The sequence below is a fragment of the Aspergillus tanneri genome, assembly GCF_003426965.1.
Source record: "Aspergillus tanneri strain NIH1004 chromosome Unknown AapTan_5_pilon_pilon_pilon, whole genome shotgun sequence".
Classification (NCBI taxonomy): Eukaryota; Fungi; Ascomycota; class Eurotiomycetes; order Eurotiales; family Aspergillaceae; genus Aspergillus; species Aspergillus tanneri.
The window spans coordinates 3,002,083-3,020,502 of record NW_022984632.1 but is presented as its reverse complement, the minus strand read 5'-3'; the positions used below and the strand labels follow the sequence as shown (position 1 = coordinate 3,020,502).

Genomic DNA, 18,420 nt, shown 5'->3' with positions numbered 1-18,420 from the left:
AAATCTTCCTACATGTTTTTTGTTATTCATTCCCTTGCCCTTCTCTCTCCTCTCACCGTCCTCACACTCTTCTTCTCACTGTGTGACTCCACACCCATCTATTTTGTTTTTGCTTAGCTTGGCTCTTTACTCCATATTTCAAATTTGCTGCTTAACTAGTCATTAATTCCCCTATTTTCCCTATTTTCTTACATGCTACATCATATTTGCTTCAGACTTCCTTCAGTTTCAGCAATTGACCATGTCTTCTAACGGAAAAACTACCACCACCGATGGCGATATCAGCCAGCAAGATGCCAAGTTCATCATGGAATGTGTCAAGAACCTTGACCAGAACAAACAGGTAAAGCATCCTCACTACATATTCCACTATCTCCTCGTAACCCACTGAACTTCCCAGGTCGATCTGGCCAAGGTTGGCGAAGCCCTGGGTTACACCAATGTAGCGTCCGTGGGAAATCGCTTCCGTGTTCTGAGAAAAAGATACGGATTCGCCAACCTGGACTGCATCAACACTAGCCCAGCTCCGAAGATTGGTGTGGCCAAGGGCGAATCCCCCGCGACACCAACCAAACCGGCGGGCAAGTCCACCCGGAGCAAGAGTGCCAAAGCCATCAACGCTATGGCTGACGAGACTGTCACCATCAAGGCCGAGGATAAAGGTTCTGACGTCTCGATGGATGACGAGCCGGTGTCCCCCGTTAAGGCTAAGACTGTGTCTCCCAGGAAGGCTCCGCGGAAGGGCGCCAAAGTGTCTTCGAAGCCGATCCCGGCCACTGGACCCGTCACTTCGGACGCTGGCACTTCCAATACTGGTGCGAAAATTAAGAAAGAAGACGGAATTAGCACTGCTCTGTTGGAGGCCGTTGAAGTGGTTGTTAAGAAGGAAGTGGAGACTGTTGATAGTGTTCCCGATACTCCCAACCAGGCTTGAAGCGTTGTGGATGTATCCATCTATAGATGATACTCGGGAGGTTGGATGTCTTTCTGGGTCCGAATTTTACTGATTTGACCCTCAGCCGTTCCAGAGATCCTCGTGGTTGTTGTTGTTTCATTTTCTTCTGTTGGTAATTCGGACTCTGGACATAGTGGTACAATGTAATTAATTGACTCTTTTTCCGTAATGGATAAAAGAAATGGATAATCATTTGATCTCAACTGTTGGATCGTGGACTCGCATGAATAGATGTTAGGGTCGTAATCGTAGTTTTCCTAAAACAATTTGATTGATGTGTGCCAACTAATCCATACAATATGGTTTGATCACTCCAGAAATGAATACAGCCTGGAGGTAGAGAGTCCACCATCAACTCCTTGGGATGTTTAACCAGCAATTAAGCAAAGAAAGAATGCCAGGCCTCATCGATGTCCATCGCAATCTTATCTATCCTTCCATGCTCCCTTGTGATCCAAATATCACTCACAGACCTCTATGCTTTCCCTCTTGTCCTACGATCTTCTCCATGGCGGGCCCAGCTTATATGGCATTAATGGGGACTGGTTGGGAAGTTGCCCACAACTACGAAACAGGGGCAGTGAATCTGTCTCATCAATATTGCGAGTACCACTGGATGTACCAATGGGTAGTTCAAGAGCTAGCAGTTGGTTATCCTTGGTCAGTGGATTCAATGGTGGATTGGAGCGTCCAGCTAGTATGATCGGTTCCAGCTGCTAAGGGACTGGAAAGCTGTACAGCGTACTAGAGAGCTCGAGGGGTTGATTGAATGCATGCACCATGGAGGTTTCGGATTAGATACTAGTTATCTGAGTTTGATCCTAAGGTTGGTAGTTGAACCAATGTGAGGGATCCAGGTAAAGACAGATATGATATATTTGCTTTTCTTTGTAAACTAAGTGAAGACGATTTCATCCCTGAAACTATCACTATTTATAGATATTTGGATTGGAAATCTAGACAATATAGATAGTCCTAGTAAATATTCTTGACAGCTGTATCTATCCACTGGAAAAACACATCATCCAGCTTTCATTCCCCCTAGTTGTCCTTCACTACCACCTCCCAGCCTCCTCTACTCTCTCCTCTCTCTGGTGATTCCGTCTCACTCATGACCTTCCGTTATCTCTTTTACCTATTCACCTGACCCTCTCCACTATTCTATCCAGACAGCTCTCATTCTCATAATCTCTCAGTTATCCTAATCGCCATACGCAATTTCCAACTATCTCCATAGAATCAACACGTCACTATGGCCCCAGTCACCATGGAAGAGCAGTTTCAGTTCCTCCTGAGCTGCATTCGGTTCTCAAACAGCGGCAAGGTATGGGTCCACCCGACTATTCTCTCATTCCTATCTCATCCTGTCTTTCGCACATCACTCACCATCTATGCGAAATAGATTGATTTCAACCAAGTCGCCAAAGAATGCAGCATCATTAGCAAGGGTGCTGCGTAAGTCATCCATCCCTCTTATCCATCCTTTCACATCTCTATACCCATTCAGAAGAAAAGAAAGTATCTTAAATAACAAATAAACAATCAAGTGCAAAACGCTACGAACGTCTCATGAAAGCACACGGTATCAACCCATCTGGAGGCACTGTATCTACTCCTGCTGGAAATAAATCCGGGAAGAATAGCGGCGTTGGCGATGGCAATGAAAATGCCTCTCCAGGAAAGAATAAACACTCTGAGGCAAAACGCAAAGCAACCACGACCCCGTCCCCAATCAACTCTTCGCCCAAGAAGGCCAGACTGATGAAGAAATCGGCGGTGATGTGTGCGCAGGATCTAGTAGAACAGATGGCTGGCTCTGAGAAGGAGACTAAATCCCATGGTGAGAGCGAGGATGATTTGCCTTTGGTGAGTACCTACCTATATCTTACCATTTCGTTTTGCTTGTAGTATTTCTGTATATATATACGAGTATGATGAGAATGCTGATTCTTGTGATAGTTCGATGTGTAAATGGAGGCTTGGGATCCTCAGTAGGATGCGCTGAGGATGCTGCTCTTTGTATGGAATGGAACTACTACTTTCTTTATTTCCTGGGGATTCCTTTACGGACCTAGATTGGAGCTATCCTTGTCTTGGTCACATTTCCATTTCCATCGCGATTATGAAAGCAGAGGATCTACTGGTACTTGGAGCAGGCTTAGCAGATGGCAATCATCGAATACAGATTGACCTCAAAGTAAACATTCAAATTAATCAACTAAATCAGGAAAAGGCTCTATGGCGTACATTTAATCCCAATAGCAAGATCAACGTCGCTCAAAGGGTATCCAAGAAAAGAAAACGGATGCAAAGAAAATATTTCCGGTGCATACAGCGAGCTCAGTGATGAAGCACGTCCACATGCACATCACTTATATAGAATCACGTCGCAACAATATACAGGCAAGGGGGTATTTATGACTAGTTGTGCAGGCAATCACAACGACTTCTACCAAGGAAAAGCAAACCTTGCCTTGCTTTTGTTCTGATAAGCTGTCCGTTAAATATCCGTCATGACCGACTCGAGAATCTTGCGCTTGTACAGGGACAACGAGCGCTCCTTCTTCTGCAACTGAGCCCGGGCCTTCATGTACCGTTGTTTCCAGGTCATTTCGGACACATTACCATCCGCTCCGTCTACTTCGAATTCTGCATCATCCAGACTATCCACCTCGGTAATGTTATTATCAAGCTCCTCAGTGGCCCTGGATATGCTTTCACGCTTGTTGCTATCGCCTTTTCCGAGAGCGAAATCTCCGTACGTCACTCTGGTTTTAAAACGAAGCCCATGCTTGTATTCATGGGCTACGCTGTATATGAAATTTGACTGCGTCCCATCAGGGCCCGGAGCCCCCTGCACGAGAGCGGATGGGACAGGGGCCAGTTCGACGTGGACGATCATGGTACTCTCCGTGACCCCTGGGTAACCGAAATGGTGTCCTAGCCCAAGATGAAGCGCGGACATTAGAACTGGAAACCCAAATGGGGTTTGGGAATATGACGCCGTTAGGGTCGTCAATATGGTCACTGCCAAGCTCCGTGCCTCCTCAGCACCGAGAGGCGCTGGGCGGCCGGTGACTTTGGCTCGCAGCAAGTCACTCGTTAATACCCGCACAGCGTCTTCGGTGATTATATCTGCATTTACAGGATGACCGTTTCGAGCCGTAGGAATTGGAGGATTAGGAGCAATTGTGGTATTCATTTGATGGGGTGCTAAAGCCCCGTTTCGCTGGTTTTCCTCGACCTTCAAAGAGTTCGATGGGTTGTTGACGCCATTGACCATCAGTGTTGGCGGGGTGGCAAGGCGCACAGGCGCGCCCGAGTGATGCGGTACCTGCAATTGCAGCTTGTTTGGCCGACCGCCAGGGAGCGGGGTGGGGGATTGTTGGTACTGAGATTGAGAGAATCTCCTAGAAGAGTCATGGTCGACAACGAAGGTAGGCGAAGGCCTAACATTGGAATGTTGCACATGAGGAGGATCAGTGCGATTGGGGTTAACCGGGAACGAAGAAAAGGGCCCAGAGACGGTCCCTCTATTTGGTGGCCTTCCGCGAGTCTTGCCAGTGGATGATCCGGTATTGTTAGGCCATGCGGATGACACTGCAGGGCCATGTCGTCTTTTGGGACGTGGCTTATCACCCGATGAGGGCGTGACTGCAGATCGTGGTTCGATGGGATGCATGTAGACCTCGGGTGGATGATGACCTCGAGGCATAATGGCTGACTGTGGATAACCGGCGGGAGATGCAATGCGATCAAGTGGCTTCCAACGACCATCTTGCCCCTGTTGGCTGGTCGCTGGCTCCGAAGACCCAGCGGTAAACGTTGACGAAGCAGCTACCCACGGATCATTAGGTTCCATTTCATCGGGGAAAGCGCTAAATGGAATAGCACTGTGAGGGAATGTGGCGGAGTGCGAGGGAAACGAGCCGGGATGTAGGATGCCAACGGAAGTGTCTAAGGATGGTCGCTTGGATATTCTGTCAAGCCCAAAATCTCTTTCATCGGCCCTTTTCCTGCCCCGTTTTGGTTTCCACTGGGGCACAAGAGCTCTCAGCGCTAGATCCTCCTCTAATGGGACACCGTCGCGGCTGTCGCTGACAACTGCATTGTTCGCAGGAAGCTGTGTGTAGTAGGGGTGCGGGTGACCTAGACAAAATTCAAAGAACGCATCGACGTGCATCGCTCGCATCCACCGCTAAAAAAAAAAAAAAAATCAAGAGTGCGTATTAGACAAGCTAAGTCAAACTGAAGGTAAGCTAAGAGCCTCGACGCACCTTTAGACGGACCGCATATTGTTGAACCTTTTGCGTACTCTGTCCCTTTTCCATTACAGGCGGCTCGACCCCAAGCTCAGTGGCGAGAGAGATCCAAGTCTTCAGTTCTTTGTTGTCAAGTTTCCGAATGAGTTCCCAGAGGGTGAAAATACTGAAGCTCTTGCCATCGCTTCGGGGAGGCGATCGGAATGTCTTTCGTAGCTCGCTAGTATCTACCGAAAGAGGAACATTGGGGTTGCAGTAAAAGATAAAATTCACATAGGCATCGTCGATGGTATCATCCTTAATATCGCGAGATGGCAGCGACCGAGATTCTGGCTGGTCAGCAATCGACTCTCTGGGTGCCCTTTGGCGAAGAGGGTCGAACATAGGGGGCGACATGGAGGGACCTGAGCGCGTGGTGGGTGCTGATGCTGGGGGAACTCCCGATCGCACGCCTGTCGGTGATGCCTGCAAACTGCGAGGCGTCTCCTTGCGGTTGAGCGGGGGTGATTTGGAGGCTGGTAGCCGACTGGGGGCGCTTCCCAGTGAGGATGCGCTTTGCAACCCAGGCTCCAGAGCGGGCGGGTATCTCGCATACTGCTGGATAACCATCGGGGGATTGCCTAGGTCGTTCCGGTCGGTGTGGTTCATGACATTGGAAAACGAACCTTCCATCGTGGAGGGAGCAAGGACGCAAAGGAACTTCGCTCCTTGAACACGAAGCAATCAACGTCGAAAAGAAATAAATATATATGAAAGGCAAAGCAAAGCGTAGAACAATATAAGCGCTCTGACGATAAGCTGGGTATCATAAATAGCAGCGAATCCAGGTCCAATTTCGAATGCGTATCAATAGCGCCGTACTACTAAACTGAAGGAAGACAAGCAAATTAGGGACCAGCCCAATGGAGCACATGTGCTAACACAGTAGTCAAATATTTATATCGGGAAAGACAGCAAACATCGACTTTTAGAATCGGGAGACACAGCCCGCGACGAGATATGTCTAGGATGGGAAAACCCGATCGCCATGATCACCGGCAGAAGAAATGGGGGAGAGAAAGAGGAGAAGGTGGCTGGACGACGGCGGCGCTTTAACAAGGCCGATGATAGACTGAGAGGAGCTGACTGTTTCTATTTCGGGACGCTCCTCGATGCCTGTCGCGGTCTAGCGTCGAGGCCTCAGGGCGGGGGAATTGATGCCTAGGGCCTTGGCCGTGATCACATGTGACGCTAGCCTCATATAGTTAGGACCGACCTCTAGGGCCGTAAGGCGGGCTAGTGGTCCAGAGACTCAGAAGAATCAGGCAATCAATCCCTTCAAAGTTCTTATCGATAAACTCGTGCCTCCCTTCAAAGCGTCATCATCGCCATCGTCACCTTCCTCCTCCCACCGTCGCCTCGAGACCATTCCATTCCTCAATCCGCTCTCTACCATCGCGTGTCTCAAGATAACCTATTTCTGCTTACTTTGGAACGGGAAACTCTTTGGCGTCACATTAAAAGACCATGTGTTATCCATCTCTCACTTGGTCTCCTCTCCACTAGCAGGAGAGAACAGACCTAGACCCCATCATGGCTCAATCTTCTCAGCAACGTGATTCCCGACATCCTCGCCCTGTCCGTTCTAGTCGCACAAAGGTCCGTTCCTACCATGAAGACAGTAGCTCGGAGGACCGTCATGATGAAAACACTGTATCCGACGAGGACGGACTGGCACGCCTATCACTCTCGTTACGCCCGCGCGATTCAAATCGCATGCCCACTTCATATCGGGAGGAATCTACGGATACATCAGATGGATCCCTGACTGATGATCCAGAGGCTGTGATTCCCGTCGAAGCCCCAACCCACCACACATATCCATTTCCTGAACCAGCAGGCCGCAGTACGCAGACGAAAGCCCCACGCAAGCGAACCGTGAAGACAAGATCCCAAACAAAAGGGACAAAAAGAACGTCGGGGAAACGTCACTTGGAATTGGGTAGATCACTCCACAAAAGGAGAAAAGTTGAGGCGGATGACGCTTTATTTGTAGGCTCTGGTGTTGTTCCACCCTGGCAGACCCTACCTTACCATATTTTGTTCGACATATTACTATATGCCTCGTATCCTTTAGTGGATGAAAAATCTATGACCAGAAATAACTCTGTGCAATGGCTAGTGAATATGTCTCTTCTCTGCCGTGCTTTCCATGAGCCTGCCTTGGCGGCCCTTTACCAATGCCCACCACTACTACCAGCTGCCAAGTCCCACGGCTTGCTTAATCTGCTCTCCTGGCCGCAAGAGAATCTCTCCACTAACTACGTGAACAAAGTCAGGGAACTACATGTGGATGTAGAGACTCTCTTACTTTATAAAAGCGGACCAACTCTGGGGTATTTCGAATTACCCAAGCTGATTGAGAAAACCCCCCGTGCGAAAAGACTGCGACTATACCACAGCGATGATTATGTGATCGGTCTTCCTTCGTGGCAGATAAGCCGTTCGAAATGGACTTACCCAGAAAGCCTTTTCTTGGCCATCGAGTCAGGGTCTATGAGATTGCGCAGCTGGGACTGGAATAGCCGTTTCATGGAAACCAAGCGTCTGCTGCCACTCATGATAATGAAGCACCTCCAGCCTGCGTTTCAATCCCTCACGGAACTTAGACTGCTACATATTGCGTCCGAAGAATCGGACGACGATGACTGTGCTGACGGGTCGGATGCAAGAGAAGTTGTCCTGGCTACGGCATTGAAGGGGCTTCCATATCTGCATCACCTGCAGTTTATAGAGTGCTCGATTGTAAATGAATATCTTTTGCCCAATTTACCGACAACGCTGTCGTCTCTCACCATCAATAACTGCGATGAGGTGACTACAGTAAATTTCAATTCGTTTCTTGCCACTCATGGTCATCATCTGCGGGAGTTGAATCTCTGCCATAATCGCCATTTGAGTCTGTCTTTCATTGTGAGCCTGGCGCAATCATGTCAAAATCTTGAGAGGTTTAAAATGGATGTCTCCATGCACGACTGGTCGAGTTATCACGATGTTGAACCTCATTTCAAGGAGTTGCTTAGTCCTTCTGAAATCCCGACTTGGCCAGCTTCGCTGCAAGACATTGAGTTGGTTCAATTGCGTAAATGGGACGACCGTACAGCGGGGATATTCTTTACCTCCCTAATTGACGCCGCTTCTGAATTGAGAGACCTACGGCGGCTCGTGATCAGTGCGATCTTGAAGATTGGCTGGCGTGATCGCGCATCGTTCCGAGAAAAGTGGATTGGGAAGCTGGAGAAGGTGTTCCTAAGGCGGAGTTCACCTCCAGACTCGACTCTTCGCACAATTGTGCATACTCCAATTGCCGTCAGCCTCGACCGGGCTAAAACTAGTGACGATGGTGCTGCTCAGTCTGATGCCGCAGACAGCGGACTTTTAACCCCATCTAAACGCAAAAGTGCACGACTGGCCCGGCGAAAGCTCTCTGAGATCGAAGATAACGCAAACAAGAGCCCACCAGGTCAAGCAGCAAACGAAGGGGACGACGACCAGAATAAGCTGTTTATGCAGGGAATGTGTGATATTGTCTCAGTCCGGATTGACAATCAACGTCCAACTGAAACTCAGTTTAATGAGCAAGATTTCCTTGATGATGAGTTAAGTGGCGACGAAGACTGGAACGGGCATGACCTAGATGTGGGGGATACGAGTCATGCATGGTGACAATTGCTATCCTCTGGATTTTTCTATCTTGATGTTGCAGTTTTATTCATTCGATGCTATTTTGCAATACTCTTCCTATTCGGCTGCCGATTTTTTTTTAATGCACCTACTACGCGGGCAGGGATTTGCTGCTTTGCTCACCCTCTCATATTTATCAAATTTATGAAACCATACACTTGGGTGGTTCGGGGTGCTTGTGAGGAGTTGAGGCTTCAAAAACAATACTATTTTGGGAGGGATTATGGTCTGGAACAGGTTGGGGGTTTGTTATCTCGTTCTTCACATCTTTTTGTGCTGGCTGGCGTCTGGATTGGCTGGCTCCTGAGCATTACTCAGATAGAATGGCTTTGCCTTGAATGAAAGCTCACAAGGGTGGGTGGCCTAACAGATGGAATAGCCTGAATAATTGGCAAGGATCATAAGTATCCATATCATGCATGATTTCCTAAATACGGGTTTGTGATGTCCAATAAAGCTTGGAACAGGAAATATCTACCATCCACCACGATAGATACAAAAGTGCAACGCTGCAATACAGGAAATTTGGTCACAACTCACTATCAAACTTAATTTAGCAAAGTTCTCCATGTCAACGTGGTGAGGACTCTCACCAACTTCTGAAACACAAGGTCCCCTTTATCATTCACAATACGCTCTGCCAGATTGATGTCCGCATCGACTAGCTCATCCTCTATGTTGATCAGCATAGCACGTAGAACAGGAACATCTGCCCCTCCCTCAATCTCGAATCTGACATCTGAGGCGCTGTTTGAGAAGTTTTGTCCGTCCCACTCGAAGGAACCTAATAGATAGGATTTAGTTAGGGCGGGGCATAGCTTCGTTAGGTTAGGAGCCATATGAAGTACCATTGTTGTTACCAATAAAGTTGTCCAGGTCGATGAAAGATTCTCGCATTTCACCATCTTCAGCCATAAGCTGGGCAACCAAGATATGGTTGTCCTCGATCCTGATGTCCTCTGCGCTGTGGTGGAAGCTCATTTTGGCGGGTGTAGGTAGTCTGGGGATTTCTCTCTGCTGGACACTGGATGATAAGTTAAGAGCAATTGAAAAACACAGAACAGATCAGCTCACCTTTATATCTGCACCCTCCTACTTCTGAGGGACATGATCTCTAGTCTTCTCTCCAGTCTCCACATTATGGGTGCTATACACATGGCTTGGAATCATTTGTCTGAATGTCGCGCAGTGTCGAGGATAGTGGGCCCCTGCAGTGAGGGTACAAGAATAACAATTCCGATGGTGTTGTGTCGCTAACTTGTTTAGTATGTGCTCCAGGCAGCAGCAATAATGCGCCACTGAGGGTCAGGAAACACGGCCACAGATTGGATGCTCTGCGGCTGGTGAGAGAATCCCCCACTCAGTCTATATCCATGGAGTCTCTTGGCAGCCGCTTCAGCAGTGGATCTTGGAGGGGCATCTGTCAGACCTCCGTTGACGGCATCCTTATTTCGATTGTTTGTATCGCTTTAGATGGGTTTTCTTGACAGATGTTCTTTCCCTTATCATGTGCAATTGCATCGTATCAGCCATTTTTGGAAATGTTCTGTGGCTCGCAATTGTGGGCAGTCAATAACCACCAGGGGTTATATAGACTACGTAGCCTGTCATATTGAACGCCAAGAATATTGACACGGGCATAAGGCTGACAGCAAACAGTCCGACAGTCCGACAGTTGTCTGCTCGGTTATTGCTTGGATCCAGTCCCAACCCGTGTCCTATTATCTTCAGCGTATGCTGTGAACTATGTATGACTCTTATTTCATACCATGATGGGTTGGGATCAGATGGAAGCACAATCTCTTGTCCATAGAGGGTCGCAAAAAAAAAAAAAAAAAAAAAAAAAGCTCATAAGTTCAATGATAGGATCGAGTGACAATGTCCACCACCGGGATGATATAGTATGTTGTGCTATTATTCGGCTATTTTCCCCGTAGTATTCTTGTTGTAGGTTATTGTAGCGGAGTAGTTAGGCTATTCCAAGGGTGGCATTGACAAAGTGACTAAAAAATATTAGGTAAATGGAATGAAAATAAGACCCCCCGAGTTTCTCTCTCACTGAAGCCTACATGGATATATGTATAGCACATGCAAATTATTCGCTGTCGGGAAGCTGGAATGCACGAACTACCTCCACTGAGAATCTGGATGCCTCAGCTGTGACTAGAAGACCCATGGCATTACCTGTCATTCTACCAACACTGCACGTCTGTCCGTTACCGATGGCCGGGCGCATGATTGCTAGAACTTGGTTGCGACTATTGGTCCTCCTCGGAATCAGCTCGAAAAGTCGTACAGAGCAGTTGCACAGGCGCTACAGGAATGCAGAATACGTCATTTGTATACCAAGAGACTCCCACATATTCTAGGCAAGCCGGAAGATAATGAGACAGCGGTACTCAGTCTTCCGGTCACTTCCCACGCGCCATAGGTCCGGTGTTTGGCTGGCTTGTTCCATGGCAAAGTGTCTGGATCCCACAGGCTGGAAGACGTCTGGATCATATAAATGCCTGCTTTTTTTTTTTTTGTTGTTGTTGTTGTTGTCTCCTAGGATAGCATGTCTCAACCAAGACACTGTATCCGTCCCAGCGAGAGATCGTCGTACGATTTGGATCAAGGTGTTGTGGAAACTTGTCGAACCAGAAATAAGGATCAATCAACATCCTAGAACGTCGAGGTTTGTAGTTTCTTAATTTCTTCGTCTGTTCCATGCCGGCAAAACCCAGAATTCTGTTACTTGTTTTCTGTAGACATGAGAGTAGCTCGCATCTTCTCTGCAGGTATTGCCATTGTCGATTAAAGTCGAAGACTCACTTTAGTTAATAGTATTGAACTAGGAACCGATTAAGGGCAAAAAAAAATAAAAAAAATAAAAAAATTTATGTCTCGGTATCTGCAGATGGGACAAGAACGTGTGAGGAGAAGAATGAAAGGGAAAATTCCTCCTACAAAATCTTTCGCTTGTGGGCAAGGTGTGAGAGGGCCCCAAAAATATCAAGATCTGCAGCTATATTGCGCAAGTTGGGACCTCAGTGTCTTTCTCTGGAAGGCATTTGACAGTTTTCATAACTGGATAAGTAGAGTGGTGGTACAAGATCAATAAAGCATGAAGCAAGTGAAAAGATCCTGGATCAGGTTGTCACATGCATTCCCAACACTTTGCATTCTGAACCATATTCATTATTGTTTTCAGATTCGTTGGGGGTAACTATATTACACACCATCTTAGTGGTGGATATTGATGAGTCGTCAAAAAGCACCTTGTGTCGTTCATTGAAAGTATTGCAGCATGCAATTATTAAATCTGAGGCAAGAGATGCTGATTGTTAACAGACCAAATCTTTACTTCCACATCACGTCACCTAAGTTTCACGATTCCTGTAGTTATGTAAAGAACACAGTCAGCATGACTGTCATGCAACCCAGAACGCAAAAGTACTGGATCCACTTTGAAGTGGATCGATCCTTGACGAAGTTCAGACTATGGCACGCCCGTTAGATCCGATTCCCCCCCGAGAATGACCCAGTATTCCGTATCGAGGACTGGAATGCCGTTAAGTTTTGTGGAATGAATGGCAAGGGATATCATCTCCGAGGTATAAGAGTTGGGCTTTAGGTAAGAAGTCAGAAATGCCCCCTTCACAGTGGCTATTATTCTGAGCCGCTGTGTCGCGGCGGTTACATTGTTAAGCCTTTCACTCTTCCGGATCTATTACTCATTCTGGACTCTTGAGTACGCCAGACTGTTGCTCAAAACTCAGACGCGAATCCGACCGGGCTCGTTTTCCCTGTGGGCCTCGTTTTCGTTCGTGGACAATGCCATGGCGGTGGCTGCCAACAGGACTGCATTCCCCCCCTCCCCGCATGGATTGCCGAATCTTACTGATTGCGCCTGCGTTTGAATGGTCGAACACCTCTTTTAACTCCATCACAACCGTTGTGTGCAGGCAAAGTGTTAGGCCCAAAAGGAATCGACACTAGCCCACCCGTCCTCAAGTGGGAGCTGAAAGTAGCGAGAACTGCGGGAAACACAACTCACCCAACAAAAAATCTCGAGTATTTCATCGAGTGACCATCTCGCATCCCGAAATTGCCCAATATCTTTAACCACCAGCAGTGTATCCGTTGATAGTGGCATATTTCCTCGGCTATCAGGATTACTGATTTCAGATCAAGCCCTCAACACTTTGGCTCGCACCCATGGCTTCGCCGCCCAGATCGCAAGGGGCGGCCGCCGATCCTTCAACAGCCTCTCACTTGGCTCCGCAGCCTGCTATCCCAGAAGCTTTTGATAACGATGATGCTTCAGATTCTGTATGAGCATCCCTAGCAATTATCTTGTCTTGTCTATCCATAGATGAGCAGCTAAATTCAGATACCCCTCAGGCCGAGGATGAAGATGACACCTTTTCCGATTATGCCGAGGACTTGTGAGTAAATCTCCCGGTCAGACACGGCAGCGACTCCAGCTAAATAAATGGGGGTGATCATAGTGCAAGTGACACCACAACAATCAATTCGATGATCACGTCGTATCGCTTTGAGAATGGGCGGCGATACCACGCTTACAAGGACGGAGCTTACTGGTATATGACTTGTTCTTCGACTTGACATTCCTATCGTAGATGGCCTAATTCTTGCCCAGGGGTCCGAATGATGATAAACAGAACGAGCAACTCGATATTGCGTAAGCTATGCGTATAATGAATACTTTCCTTGATTGCGCTAATGTTCTATCGAGTCACCACATGTTTACTATGCTGCTCGACAACAAACTGCTACTGGCACCCATAGACAAGAACATACAGGTCGGTACCTATGATATACAAACTTATTTCTGTTCTTGTATACTTATTCAATGAGCGGGTAGAGGGCGCTTGATGTGGGTACTGGCACGGGTATCTGGGCGATGTGAGCGCCGCTTGTTCTTTACCGCGAACCATAGCTGACATTTTTCAGAGACTTCGCCGACGAGTATCCATCAGCCCAGGTAATTGGCACGGATTTGTCACCAATCCAGCCCAGTTTTGTACCGCCCAACTTGCGATTCGAGATTGACGATGCATCTGAGCCATGGGTGTACCCGGAAAACCACTTCGACCTGATTCATGTGCGGTCATTATACGGGGCCATATCGGACTGGCCCGAATTTTATCGCAGTGCTCTTAAGTAGGTTATCTGTCCTGGGGACGAATGCAACAATACTTATACTGGAATTTCAGACACCTGCGGCCTGGTGGTTGGTTTGATCAGCTGGAAATGTCCATTCAGTTTACTTCGGACGATGGCACTGTGACTGACGATCATGTGCTGGCTGTCTGGTCCAAAACTTTTATTGATGCTGGAGAGAAATTCGGGAAGACCTTCCGTATTGCTGATCTCGCCAAGGGTTACATGCAGGATGTCGGCTTTCAGAACGTGACGGAACGTCGATTCAAACTGCCAATTGGGGCGTGGGGTAAAGACAAAAAGCTGAAGACATTGGGCCGATGGAACCAAGTCCACTGCGAACAGGGGATCGAGGGATGGGCCATGGCACTGTTGACGCGAGTGATGGGCGTAAGTTTTTTTTTTGTTTTTGCTTTTTAAGGGTCCCCTTTCAGGGTTGACTTAAACCCGCCCCCTTTTTTTTGTTTTTAGCTTTTTCCCCCTATACCACTCACCACGAAGATGCAGAGATGTATGCTAACATATCATCCTCACTGGACTTCTGAACTAGTGGTCCTATACAGAAGTACAGGTCTTTTTGGCTCAAATGCGCAAAGGTCTCCGAGACCCCGAAACCCATTCTTATTTTCATGTGTAAGTTGCAAGTATTCGCGGGACGGGATGACAGTCTAAGTGTCTGACCTCTCATAGGGTTGGAGTATACGGGCAGAAACCAGCCGTTACTATCTGAAGGCCTGAGCCCTCTTGGTGTACCAGGGAAGGCGAAAATCCAGGTGTCGGTGTAGGGATATTGCGATCTCCCCATCAGTTAGACAGGGATTGAGGGCACTTGCATCCGACTAGCTGCTGGATGCTAGCAATAGCCCAATCTACCCATGCTTTAGGGTCGGGGATTACGGGAAGGAGGCGTTTTAGCTCCATTTAGCTCGGGGTAAATACCTGCAAGGGAATTAAGGCTGTTGGTGGCTGGATTGTATTACGGTGGCTGCTGCACAAATACATTTCCGGATATGACCTCGTAACATGATTTGGTTTTACTTTTCTGACTTTTTGGTCTCTCTGTTTCACACCCCGCCATGATGATGTACCGGAATTGTCAGGTTGATAGTGAATAATGCAAGTGACCGAGAACTTTCTTATTATTGGCAATACTAATTAATAGTTCCCTAGTTTGTCTACGCCTTCTATCTCCCCACTTTCCGCCAAGCCGATCGGGACCTCCATAGGACATTTTTTGTCCTTCCACTTCGTCATCACTTCGGCCAATCCACAACTCCACATTCCTTCACTGTCTAGGACCACTGGTTTAATTGGGACCTCCAGATGAGAAATGCTAAGTACAAGCGCCAATAGACTCCACTAATTCCAACTGCCCGATATGGACCACTGCAGGCATCTCGGCATCTGTGCGGCGATTCTGCACCTTGCTCCAAGCCACTGGGCCTAGTTTCTTCAGCAAGACGGGTTAAAAGTGGGTTGCATGGAGTACTGCACACCATGACATCGAAGGCAGAAAAAGGCGATACGAAGCCGCTATAGTTACATAGTGGATGCTAGTGTTGGGTTCTTGGGATGCTGCTCATAAAATTCATCTGTGCCGTCAACCGCTAATCAGTATAATGGCATTCTTCTGTTGACCTGACCTGAGCCGGGTCGATGTATCAACGGTCTCTCACGAACGTGGGGGATCTCCCTCGACAGACGGTCTGGTCGGAAATCCGTGGTCCAATTAGGAAGAACCCAATGTGACTAATTCAAACCCTATTGTCTTCGTCTAATGGCATCCTTTGCCTAGGAGTACAGTGTACCGTCGCTATCATGTCGTAATAGGCTGTGGGGCCGCATCTTCCGAGCACCAGCCTTAGAGTGCTCGTGTCGTAATCATGGCTACTAGTTATTCATGGGAACAGTCTTCAATGTACTTTTAACCGGGCAAGTAGCTCCTCTATTAGCCTTCGATGCCCCCAGCACTGATACTGAGTTTGTCCGTCTTGATATCTTCTGGTCCTAGCCAGACACTTGAAAATGGCGTTCACCACGACCTTGTTAAGTATGGCCATGACAGATACCATCTGGCTACTAGCAGTCTCCTTGACCATTGCGACCGTGCTACGTAGTTTTGGTGTTGTAGTTTATCGTATATTTTTTCACCCCCTGGCCAAGATCCCTGGGCCACTTTTTGGCAGGGCTACTTTTCTCTATTCCTTCTGGTATAACATGCGCGGAGGCCGCATGTATCTGCAGATTCAGAAGCTGCATGAACAATATGGTTCGTGGGTATACACACCCAAGAATGTTATTTTCAACTTGTTCCTCCATTCTAACTCCAAACCCCAGGCCCAGTAGTTCGCATTACCCCGAATGAAATCCATCTCAGCGACCCAGATGAGTGCGATAAAATCTACCAGGTAGGGTCACGATACGGCAAAGACGCCAACTTCTATAGCGCCTTCGGCACGGATAAGTCGACATTCACGACGCCTAGCCCGGAGCTACACCGCATCAAGCGCTCCGCACTGAACCCGTTCTTTTCACGCAAAAGGGTCCTGGATCTCGAGGAGGTCGTGCAGCAGGCGGCAAGTAAGCTGACGAAGCGCATTCGAGAAGCATTGCAATCCATGGGCCGGATCGATTTACACCATGGATTCCGGGCTATCTCTATCGATGTGATCACCGACTATGCTTTTGATCAGTGTTACAACTTCCTAGATGATGAGAATTTTGGGGCCAAGTTCTTCAATATGATGCGGGATCTTGGTCCCGCGTTCTGGTTTCTCCAGCAGTTCCCTTGGATGCAGCCGATTGCGTTAAAGATGCCATACTGGTTGGCAAGATTGTTGAACAAGTCGTTGACTAGGAGGATCCTGCATCGTCAAGTAAGTGGAACCCTGCACAGGTCAGGCGCTGCTCAAATTCTCTAAATCTAACGACCCCAGGCTGCCGGTCGCCATGTTCAAGGGGTCAAGGATGCAGTGGATAGAAATGACAAGGTGTCTCGCATGACTATTTTTCACCAGCTTCTCTCCCCCGATGCCGCTGATGGCCACGTGGTGCCGACGGTGGAGGAGCTCACGGATGAAGCTTATATTATCCTTGCGGCAGCAGCAGACACTACCGGCAATGCATTGACCATTGCAGCATACAATGTTGTGCGCAATCCAATCATCTATGGGCAACTAACGACTGAGTTGAAAGAGGCGTTCCCAGAGCCAGGAGCAGCGATGAACTTTCTGGTCTTAGAAAAGCTGCCGTACCTAGTGAGTGACGGTCCGCCATTTCAAAGAAAATACTGACCTGTCAGACCGCTGTCATCAAAGAAGCTCTTCGGTAATACCCATTACCCTCGTTTTCATGGGATACACTAATTAGGGTCAGACTGTCTTTTGGAGTCGTGGGAAGACTTCCGCGAGTTGTCCCTGAGGCTGGCGCGGAATTTGGAGGCTATAAGGTTCCAGCTGGAGTATGTCTGTAAGCTGCAGCATATCAAGCCAGACACTGACATGTTGTAGACGGTGGTTAGCATGAGCCCGTGGACCATGCATCATAATGAACAGCTTTACCCGAATCCCGAGAAGTTCGACCCGAGTCGCTGGATACGTTCTGATGAGAGCCAGGCATTGGAGAAATACCTGTTTGCGTTTGGAAAGGGATCAAGGCAGTGTGTAGGAATGCCGTAGGTGTCTGCATTGTATATCATGCTTCTTCACTGACCATGGTGATAGACTTGCTTACTGCGAGCTGTACACCACTCTGGGCTATGTGTTCCGGGAGTTCGATGACTTGAAGATAGCTCAGAAGAGCCGGGAGGAGCTCCTCTACAACGATTACTTTTCTTCATATCACCCTGAAAAGAACAACAGGTTTATTTTTGAAAGAGCTACTTAATAACAAGGACTCAATTCTATTTTACTTTGTACCTTTGTTCGGCGACTTTGCTTATAATCCTCTCACGCCTTCTCCCACCCAGCCATTGCCTTATCTACTGCATAATAATAGCAATAGCGGGTCTCATGGATCGTTGCATGATATCCAATTCAGCGCCTATTTTTTAGGCGCAAGCTTCGTCAAGCCAGTGACGAGAACATCCCTCCCGTAACCTTACTCTATGTAGATAAACAATGACTCTCTCTCCAACGCTTGTCCTTCTAATTTCCTTTTCTCTCCAAACTCTCCCCACTCGGGGTCACTTCCACTCTGTCCACTCTCAACACCCCCCAAACATATCCAACGCTACGTTCCAAAATCTTCCACCTCGACCGTTAAAATGCCTATGGCTTGGAATGATACTGCCGACGCGAGAGTAAGCCCCAT

General features: G+C 47.9%; 7 protein-coding genes across 7 annotated transcripts; 5 read left to right on the top strand and 2 right to left on the bottom strand.

Annotated features, from left to right (window-relative positions):
• Positions 1-241: 241 nt before the first annotated feature.
• ATNIH1004_010409 (uncharacterized protein) lies at positions 242-934 on the top strand (the record flags this gene model as incomplete). The annotated part of the gene is made up of 2 exons (XM_033574984.1): positions 242-343; positions 401-934. The coding sequence occupies 2 exons, from the start codon at positions 242-244 to the stop codon at positions 932-934; spliced, it is 636 nt and encodes a 211-aa protein (XP_033423002.1).
• Positions 935-2,207: 1,273 nt separating this feature from the next.
• ATNIH1004_010408 (uncharacterized protein) lies at positions 2,208-2,926 on the top strand (the record flags this gene model as incomplete). Its single annotated transcript, XM_033574983.1, has 4 exons — positions 2,208-2,279; positions 2,358-2,410; positions 2,503-2,821; positions 2,915-2,926. The coding sequence occupies 4 exons, from the start codon at positions 2,208-2,210 to the stop codon at positions 2,924-2,926; spliced, it is 456 nt and encodes a 151-aa protein (XP_033423001.1).
• A 529-nt stretch (positions 2,927-3,455) lies between these two features.
• On the bottom strand, positions 3,456-5,889 carry abp2 (putative ARS binding protein Abp2; the record flags this gene model as incomplete). The annotated part of the gene is made up of 2 exons (XM_033574982.1): positions 3,456-5,078; positions 5,233-5,889. 2 exons carry the CDS (start codon positions 5,887-5,889, stop codon positions 3,456-3,458), a joined length of 2,280 nt encoding a protein of 759 aa, XP_033423000.1.
• A 900-nt stretch (positions 5,890-6,789) lies between these two features.
• ATNIH1004_010406 (uncharacterized protein) lies at positions 6,790-8,922 on the top strand (the record flags this gene model as incomplete). Its single annotated transcript, XM_033574981.1, has 1 exon — positions 6,790-8,922. The coding sequence occupies one exon, from the start codon at positions 6,790-6,792 to the stop codon at positions 8,920-8,922; it is 2,133 nt and encodes a 710-aa protein (XP_033422999.1).
• Positions 8,923-9,476: 554 nt separating this feature from the next.
• Positions 9,477-9,921, bottom strand: ATNIH1004_010405 (CVNH domain-containing protein; the record flags this gene model as incomplete). The annotated part of the gene is made up of 3 exons (XM_033574980.1): positions 9,477-9,479; positions 9,534-9,724; positions 9,789-9,921. 3 exons carry the CDS (start codon positions 9,919-9,921, stop codon positions 9,477-9,479), a joined length of 327 nt encoding a protein of 108 aa, XP_033422998.1.
• A 3,219-nt stretch (positions 9,922-13,140) lies between these two features.
• ATNIH1004_010404 (class I SAM-dependent methyltransferase) lies at positions 13,141-14,894 on the top strand (the record flags this gene model as incomplete). The annotated part of the gene is made up of 10 exons (XM_033574979.1): positions 13,141-13,254; positions 13,327-13,370; positions 13,434-13,526; positions 13,586-13,627; positions 13,682-13,748; positions 13,811-13,851; positions 13,900-14,109; positions 14,163-14,499; positions 14,673-14,742; positions 14,800-14,894. The coding sequence occupies 10 exons, from the start codon at positions 13,141-13,143 to the stop codon at positions 14,892-14,894; spliced, it is 1,113 nt and encodes a 370-aa protein (XP_033422997.1).
• A 1,240-nt stretch (positions 14,895-16,134) lies between these two features.
• On the top strand, positions 16,135-17,994 carry ATNIH1004_010403 (cytochrome P450; the record flags this gene model as incomplete). The annotated part of the gene is made up of 7 exons (XM_033574978.1): positions 16,135-16,378; positions 16,447-16,985; positions 17,046-17,366; positions 17,411-17,436; positions 17,485-17,569; positions 17,619-17,767; positions 17,832-17,994. The coding sequence occupies 7 exons, from the start codon at positions 16,135-16,137 to the stop codon at positions 17,992-17,994; spliced, it is 1,527 nt and encodes a 508-aa protein (XP_033422996.1).
• Positions 17,995-18,420: the final 426 nt, after the last annotated feature.